Source organism: Nicotiana tomentosiformis, chromosome 10, assembly GCF_000390325.3.
Source record: "Nicotiana tomentosiformis chromosome 10, ASM39032v3, whole genome shotgun sequence".
NCBI classification, from domain to species: domain Eukaryota; kingdom Viridiplantae; phylum Streptophyta; class Magnoliopsida; order Solanales; family Solanaceae; genus Nicotiana; species Nicotiana tomentosiformis.
This window is the reverse complement of record NC_090821.1, coordinates 61830481-61839519: the sequence shown is the minus strand read 5'-3', so window position 1 is coordinate 61839519 and position 9039 is coordinate 61830481. Positions and strand designations below refer to the sequence as shown.

Sequence of the window (9039 nt, the reverse complement as noted above, 5' to 3'; positions counted from 1 at the left end):
AAAAAAAGTCATTTTCAAAATAAGTCGTGTTTTCCTATTGCTCCAAAATCTACCGAACTACGCGGGTCTGATTCTCACCGGATATGAGATACGTAGGCAACCCCTATCAGGTCCGACCACATTTTTTCAAAACTAACCAAAATAAGAACCTTTTGAAACATGATCATCACCCGGGGTCGTTCTTGTCAAAATAGCCTTAAAACATTCTCCTGGAGCGCCGAAAAGCTGTTTTCACAAGAATAGCCACAATGTAAACCCAAGTCAGTCTTTTCTCCTATAACCAACCTCAGTTGGCAAAAACAACCCTAAAAACTTTCCTCAAGTGCTGAAAGGGCCGTATTTGCAACAAAACAAAAAAATTGTTACGAAATTTACTGATTTGGATTTTTAAAATTAACCACTTTATGTTTTTGGAAAATGTGTCGGTTTTGATTTTTGTCCTCAATTTGTGTGCAGAATTAGCACCGTTGAGAATGTACCTTTTCGGGTCGTAGATGAGATTCCACTGGGACTCCACATGTGGTGGAATGACCTGGGGGAGGTCAGCAAGCTTTATGTGACAAAGGCTTTAGGTGGGCTCACCGGGCTTTTGAAAATTAAACCAAGGGTTGATATAATTGAAGCTTTGATATCATTTTGGGACCCAACGCACAATGTTTTCCACTTCTCTGATTTTGAGTTGACCCATTTGCTAGAAGAGATGGCAGGTTATGTTGGTCTTGACTGGAATCTCAGGCACCAATATCCAGTAGCACCAAGACCTGTAACTCCTCATAAGTTTTTGGACCTTTTGAGCATTAGCCGGCAGGTTAAAGATGGAAATTTGGCCAAAGGATTTTGCACATTCCACTTCTTATACAGCCGGTATGGGGATCCTCGAGGATTTGAGGCTCCGGACAATGGTTTGAGTCATCAGGGAAATAAAAACAAATGGGAAGCACGCAGAGGTTTAGCCTTCGTAGTTGCCTTTTTAGGCACTCTGATATGCCTAAGGAGTGACAGACATATAGAGCTAGGACTTGCAGGAATGGCCGACTTTATGATCAAAAAGGCCAACGGCACTCTTATACCGATGATTCTCGCAGAAATCTATCGATCTCTAACTGCCTGTCGAGCTGGGACAAAGTTCTTTGAGGGTTGCAACTTGCTTTTGCAAATGTGGCTGGTGGAACATCTTTGCCATCGCCCGAGGTACATGAACTACGGTCTGACCGGACTCGATTGCATTGAAGAATACAAAAATTAGGTAAACGGTCATGAGTTACCGGAGGGTACTGAGGCTTGGTTTGCGTATTTGGGTTTTTTGACCGCAAACCGAATTGAGTGGACTTTCAGTTGGCTCACGGTCAATGAGGTTATTTATATGTCTGCCGGAGTGTGCTTTCTTTTATTGATGGGACTTCGGAGTATTCAGCCATATGCTCCGCATCGAGTCCTATGCCAATTGGGAAGATACCAAACAATCCCTTATGATTAAGATTTGAGTCCACAAGTTATTGAACTATGCCCAAAAGCCGCATTCCCAGAAGAAAAGGTTCGCGAGATTTGACACCAATGTAGGTTTCTGGAGCCACAGACTCAAGTACGGGATTGTTCCTCAAGTGAAGTAGAATCTAACTACACAACCTGGTATGGTAAGAGAGTTCGAGTCGATCAAGAGACAGAACAGCCCGCCAAAAGACCACATGTCCAACAATTCACCGATGGAGCGCGAGAACAGTGGGTTTGGTTAGCTAAAGAAAAGGAATACCGGACCACCATAAGCAAGCTAGAGGATCAAATCAAAAACCTAAAATTTAACAATAGTTTGCAGGCTGCCGAGGATGAAGGAGAAAAGAAAAGGTTGGCCCGAGAAAATGAAGCCCTCCGAGCTCAGATTCAGAAAATGAAAATAGTTGCTGAAAACCCGGTAAAAAGTGAAAAAAATGAAAGACTCATAAGCAATCTGAGGCGGAAAGTTCATGATTATGGGTTTGATTTGACAAAGCCCGAGGATTGGCAAAAGCTCGGGCAAAATTGGCGAATAATGCAGAAGAACGGGCAAGGTTTATTCAGCATTTAAAGCAAAAGTATGATAGAGGGGTCACGATCTTAAGGGAAAAGCTGACTAATCTCGAAAATAAAATGGTCCAACAGACAAAGGATTTCAAAGCTGAAAGAGAGCATTGCTATACATTGATTTTCCGATTGGAAGAAGTCATACAACAATTGCAAGACCAAAACCATACGGCCACACAAGTGTTGGAGGCCCGGTCTCAGCAAATTGGATGCTTGCTCCAAGAAAAGGGCGTCATTAGAATGAGGATTAAAGAAATCGATGATTACGTTGCAATGAAATGCCATGAATGCGAAGATATGACCAGGTCCATGTTCTTTACTTCTATGATGACTTTTGTCCGTCATGTGATGGATGATTTAGAATACCTTCAAGAAGAGATTGCACGCAGGCCCACGTCGAGACCGACTGATGTACCACCGGGCCCCCGGAGTAGTATTAGAGGCTCTTATGTATTCCTGATTTTTTTTTTGGCTTTGAGTCTGTATTTTACATTTTCTAGTCTTTTTTTTTGTTTTGAGTATGTATGTTTAATCATCAGTATTTCCAAAATCTTTGTAATAGAAAAACCCAAAAAGATTTTATTTAATGAAATATTGAAAAAAACCAAAAACCAAAATTTTCTTTTCTTTTATTCTGTATTTATTTCCTGAACTACGTAATGATCTGATTCATGCAGCGTCATAATACGTAGGCAATCCCCATCGGATTCGATCGTAGCTATAGACAATATGAGTGAAAAATAAAGAAAAAGAGAGAAAAAGAAGGAAAATTGAGTGAACAAGAAAGAAAAAGGAGTGAAAAATAAAAGAGCAAAAATAACAATAAGGGAAGGAAAAAGAAATAAGGATTCGAAATTTGAGAAAAGAGATAGTAAAGCCGGGATAAAACATACAGCCGTTGCAAAGACATTTAGAAACATTTAATTATTTAAGTGCATTGCATCCCCAATATGCGATTCCTTATCTCTTAAATATCTCAAACTAACCAGATTGTTGTGTGTGCAAATATCAAAGGTCTTGTTTAGGTGGTTGGTTTTGTGGTAATCTGGCTTCCTATCCTTACTTCACGAGATCTAAAGGCAGTGTTCCTATGGCCTCTGAAAGTCATCTACCAATTATGAGCCTGAGGATAGTCATGTATCGGCTATTCCACAGTCAGAGTCCGCAGCCACTGAGGAAAATAGGAGGCTGCGCATCCGCATGTTAGAAATGTAGGACGCTTGGTCTAATGGCAAAGAACCGCCCAGTATAATCCCGGATTTCCTGAACTTCTTCCCAGGACGAGTGGAATCTCTAATGTCCCCATCCCAGTAACAAACCCATTCATCCCATTTGGGTACCCCACTATATCGGCTAATTTCACCGGTATGCCTTCTGAGGTTCGCCCCCAGGCACCATTTTCAGGGGTACCTTCTACATTATTCACCGCACCACCAGTCTCTACTACGGCACAACCAACAGTTCCCAGGCCATGCTTCGAGCCTTCAGCTTTCACTTTTCAAGTCCCGCAATTTCAGCTAGACAATACTCATGTTACCCCAAACTCTTACCCTCAGCACCCACAGTTTGAGTCTCTTATGGAATAGGAAAGAGCTATGAGAAACCCCGAGCAATAAGAGATGGTTCGGAAGATGAAAAGCCTCGAAAAAGGTTTGAAGAACATGCAAGGCCTGAGTGGCCAAAAGAGTGTCTCCTACTCCAATCTGTGTATGTTTCCTCATTTTCATTTGCCCGTTGGTTTTAAAACGCCAAAATTCGAAAAGTACGACGGGCACGGAGACCCGATCGCTCATTTGAAAAGATATTGGAATCAGCTGAGAGGGGCAGGTGGAAAAGAAGAACTTTTGATGGCCTATTTCGGGGAGAGCTTGACGGGAATTGCGTCAGAATGGTACATAGATCAGGACATCTCCCATTGGCATATATGGGATGACTTGGCCCGAGATTTCGTCAGGCAATTTCAATACAATATGGATATAGCTTTAGATAGGAATTCTCTGACCAATTTCAAGAAGAAAACCGCGGAAAGCTTCCGTGAATATGCTATCAAGTGGCGTGAGCAAGCATCCAGAATGAAACCACCTATGGATGAGGCAGAAATGGTCAATGTTTACTTGCAGGCCTAAGAGGCCGATTACTTTCAGAACATGATGTCTGCAATGGGCAAACCTTTTGCAGAGGCCATAAAAATCGAAGAAATGGTAGAAAATGGCTTGAAAACTGACCGAATCATAAGTCAATCTACTTTGAGAGCCACCTCCCAAGCCATCCAGAACGGCTCTGGAGGTTTAGCAAATCGAAAAAAGAGGGAAGAAGGAGCCATGATGACTTCAGGTTTAAGAGGCCCTCATCGATCCCGCGATCATTCTTACCTGCCTTCCAGAACCCCACAACACTACTACCCCCATCAAGATGCAGCATATGCCGTGGCATCGCCTCCCTATGTGGTGATGAATGCCCAACCTTATACACGGCCACAACAACACTACAACCAAAATCAAGCTCCACCTCCCAGAAATAACCATCCTTACCAAGCTCCATATAACCCCCGTCCCCCACAAAACAATTACCAACATAATACATGCCCTCGTGAGCATCCTAGGAGAAACGACTTCACCCATATTGGTGAGTCCTACTCTAGCTTGTTTCCAAAATTAGCCTAGATGGGTCTATTGCAACTTGTGCCTCCAAACCGGCAAAATCCGGAATCTCCATCATACCGGCCCTGGTACTAGGTGTGCCTATCATTCAGGGGCAGAGGGTCATGATACGGAGGATTGTTGGACTCTCAAAAGAGCCGTTGAGAATTTGATAGAACAAAAATGAGTGGTGCTGAGGGACGAGGAAGTCCCCAATGTGACTAACAATCCATTATCGACTCATAACAACGGGACGGTCATTGGAATGATTTGTGATGATAAAGAGTTTTATCTAGCTTTGAAATCTATCATCGCCATTGTCGATTCAGAGGCAAGACCTAAAGCGGCGGTGAAACAAGCCAGAAATGAGAAGAAAATCACTCTAACTCCTCAAATTGCAGAAACAAATACTGGGGCAGCACCTGCTAAGGACGCAATTCTCTATGTTCCTAGGGCCCCAAGGAAAGAACAACTCATGTTGAACACTCCCAAAAGATTTGAGCAGAGGAAAAGTCACGCTAAATGTGCCAAAGTTGTATGTGCCAAAAGGGACTTATGTGGCGCGGGGGCCGGTAATTTCACCAAGGCTGAATGAGCACGTGGTTATTAGCCGCGCACCATAGAGTCCTATGAGAGACCCCACTGCAGTCCCCTGGAATTATAGCAAAACAGTGGTTACTTACAAGGGGAAAGGGATTATGGGAGAGGTGAACGAAATAAACCAACCTAGGAAGTACCACAACCCAGAAGAGCAAAAGATGTTAAAACTGAGCAAGGATAAACAGTTTCCGCCTAAGAAGCCTGTGAGCGCTGAGGAAGCAGAAGAGTTTTTTCGAAAAATGAAAACTTCGGAATATGCAATAATTGACCAGCTCAGGAAGACTCCTTCCCAGGTTTCACTTTTTTCTCCTTTTATTAGCTCAAATGAACATCAGAAGGTACTCCTGAAAACATTGAACGAGGCATATGTCCCGGTTGAAACTTCAGTTGAACAACTGAAAAGAATGGCCGAACAATTCTTTGAAGTTAATAGGATTTCCTTCAGCCGTGATGATTTTCCCCAAGAGGGAGCCGCCCACAACAAAGCCCTTCACTTGGCTGTCAAATGCTAAGGTTATTATATGAAGAGAGTCATGCTAGATGGTGGGTCTGGGGTCGACATTTGCCCTCTCTCAACGCTCCAGAGGATGAAAATTGGAACAGAAAGAATCCGACCAAACAATGTATGTATGCGCGCTTTTGATAGTGTCAAACGAGACACAATAGGGGAAATTGATTTGATTTTGACCATTGACCCTATGGATTTCGAAGTAACTTTCCAGGTTCTGGACATGGATACTTCATACAATTTTCTCCTAGGAAGACCATAGATTCACACTGCAGGAGCTGTGCCCTCCCTTCTTCATCAAATGGTCAAATTTGAACATGAAAACCAAGAAATTGTTGTCCACGGGGAGGATGAACAGTCCATTTACAGGGACCCTTCAGTCCCATGTATCGAAGCTAGAGAAGGAAGTGAGCACATTGTCTACCAAGCCTTCGAAATTGTGATCGTTGATCAATGTGAAGAAGGGCCCCCGTTCCCTCAACCTTGCTTATCTAATGCCTCGGTCATGGTCGCCACTGAAATTATTAAACATGGGTACAAGCCCGGAAAAGGGCTCGGGGTATATCTACAAGGCATCATAGAGCCCGTTACGTTAACCGCCAATGAGAAGTTCTTCGGCGTAGGTTTCCGAGCTACAAAGGCCGATAGAAAATGGGTTGATGAGCTCAAGAAAAATGGGTGGGTCTTGGCTCAGCCCGTTCCACATCTCACCAAGTCATTTATTGATTCCAAATATGTAGAAGAAGAAGAAGAGGCCTTCACGACTGAAGAGATTGAGGATATGTGTGAAGCCATGAAACGAATGTTGTATGAGTCCCATATGGTCCAGCCGGGGGAAGGAACGAGCACTGCTGAGGTGTTATACATGGGGCCAAATGCCAAGCTTCATAATTGGAAAGCTACCCCATTCCCTGTCAGGCGGGAATCCCGGTAGTCCAGTCTTGCCATCTTTTCTACATTACGAGTTATTTCAGGGTGTAACTCGAATGTTTTTATTTTATTGTCTTTTGATTTCGATGTAAACCCTCTTATCTTCAATTCAATGAAATGAAATCAATATTTCATCATCAATGGATGTTTCCTTTTTCTTTATTCTAATTTTGCTATTTTTCTTATCTTTTCCTTTTAAGTTCTAATAATGCGGACTTAAATAACATGACATGCTTGCGGACTTCATGCCCAGATCCTAAAACGCTGTCTAACTGTGAAATAATGAATCAAGATCCAGAATATGATGAAGATGAGGCTTTTAGGGAAATAAATCGAGAATTGGAACAATTTGAGAATAAGCCTAAGCCAAACTTAAATGAAACCGAGCCAGTTAATTTGGGCAGTCCAGAAGAGGTCCGAGAAACCATGATAAGCATTCATGCCGATGAAAGAACTAGGGATGCATTGATCCAACTTTTGTTTGAATTCAAGTATGTGTTTGCATGGTCCTATGATGATATGCCAGGTTTGAGCATTGATTTGGTAGTACATAAATTGTCAACTTATCCCGGTTACCCACCCGTACAACAAAAGCAAAGAAAGTTTAAAACGGAAATCAGTGATAAGATCAAAGAAGAAGTCACCAAACAATTAAAAGCTGGTGTGATTCGGGTGGTCCGATACACCACGTGGTTGGCTAATGTGGTCCCAGTGCCGAAGAAAGATGAGAAAATCTGAGTGTGTGTTAATTATCGGGATTTGAACAAAGCAAGTCCCAAGGATAACTTTCCACTGCCAAACATTCATATTCTTGTTGACAACTGTGCCAAACATGAGATACAGTCTTTCGTGGATTGTTATGCTGGGTATCACCAGGTTCTGATGGATGAGGACGAAGTAGAAAAGACGGCTTTCACCACGCCGTGAGGCACTTATTGGTACAGAGTCATGCCATTCGGTTTGAAAAATGTTGGGGCAACTTATATGAGAGCCATGACTGTCATCTTCCATAACATGATGCACCGGGAAATTGAGGTGTATATGGATGATGTGATTATTAAATCCAGAACACAAGAAGGCAATGTGCAAGATCTGAGAAAGTTCTTTAAGCGTTTGCGCAGGTATGATTTGAAATTGAATCCAGCCAAACGTGCATTCGGAGTTCCATCTGGGAAACTTCTGGGGTTTATAGTTAGCCGGAAAGGTATTGAGTTAGATCCGACAAAGATAATGTCTATTCGGGATTTGCTACCTCCGAGAACCAAGAAAGAGGTCATGAGTCTGCTAGGGAGATTAAATTACATCAGCAGGTTCATTGCTCAGCTTACTACCACGTGTGACCCCATATTTAAGTTATTGAAGAAATATGCAATGATCAAATGGACAGATGAATGTCAAGAGACTTTTGATAAGATCAAAGAATATTTGTCAAATCCGCCAGTGTTGGTTCCACCCGAGCTAGGAAGACCTTTGTTCTTGTATATGACAGTCTTGGAAAATTCCTTTGGCTGTGTCCTGGGGCAACATGATGTGACCGGGAAGAGAGAGAAGGCCATATACTACTTGAGCAAGAAGTTTACCATTTATGAAGCCAAGTATACTTTGTTGGAAAGAACTTGTTGCGCCCTAACTTGGGTCGCCCAGAAGCTCAAACATTATCTTTTGGCCTACACCACATATCTCATAACTAGAATGGATCCTCTAAAGTACATATTCCAGAAACCAATGCCCATGGGAAGGTTAGCAAAATGGCAAATCCTGCTCACTGAGTTCGACATTGTCTATGTCACCCGTACAGCGATGAAAGCTCAAGCCTTGGCGGATCATCTAGCTGAGAACTCGGTTGATGATGAATACCAACCCATAAGTACTTACTTTCCGGACGAGGAAGTAAATTCAGTTGAAGTAATTCCAGAAGACACCAATGCTTGGAAAATGTTCTTTGATGGAGCTGTAAATGCAAAAGGTGTCGGGATTGGGGCAATTTTGGTTTCACCCACCGGTCAGCACTATCCGGCCACAACCCGGCTTCGGTTCTTCTGTACCAACAACACCGCTGAGTATGAAGTCTGCATTATGGGCATGAATATGGCAGTTGATATGGATGTGGAAGAATTGTTAATCATGAGAGATTCAAATTTGATCATTCGGCAAGCCCAAGGTGAATGGAAAACTCGAGATATCAAGCTTATCCCATATAGGCAACATGTGGAAGATCTTAGCAAATGATTCAAGTCCGTCGAGTTCAGGTATATTCCTCGATTCCACAACGAGTTAGCTGATGCATTAGCTACTTTGGCCTCA

At 42.6% G+C, this 9039-nt stretch overlaps 1 protein-coding gene across 1 annotated transcript; it reads left to right on the top strand.

Annotated features, from left to right (window-relative positions):
- The first annotated feature begins 3677 nt into the window (after positions 1-3677).
- LOC138900284 (uncharacterized) lies at positions 3678-4184 on the top strand. The gene has a single exon (XM_070187007.1). It carries the CDS (start codon positions 3678-3680, stop codon positions 4182-4184), a length of 507 nt encoding a protein of 168 aa, XP_070043108.1.
- The last annotated feature ends 4855 nt before the right edge of the window (positions 4185-9039 follow it).

Excerpts from the sequence above, each read along its gene's own strand:
- LOC138900284 (XM_070187007.1), top strand. The coding sequence starts at position 3,678 with ATGGTTCGGAAGATGAAAAGCCTCGAAAAAGGTTTGAAGAACATGCAA.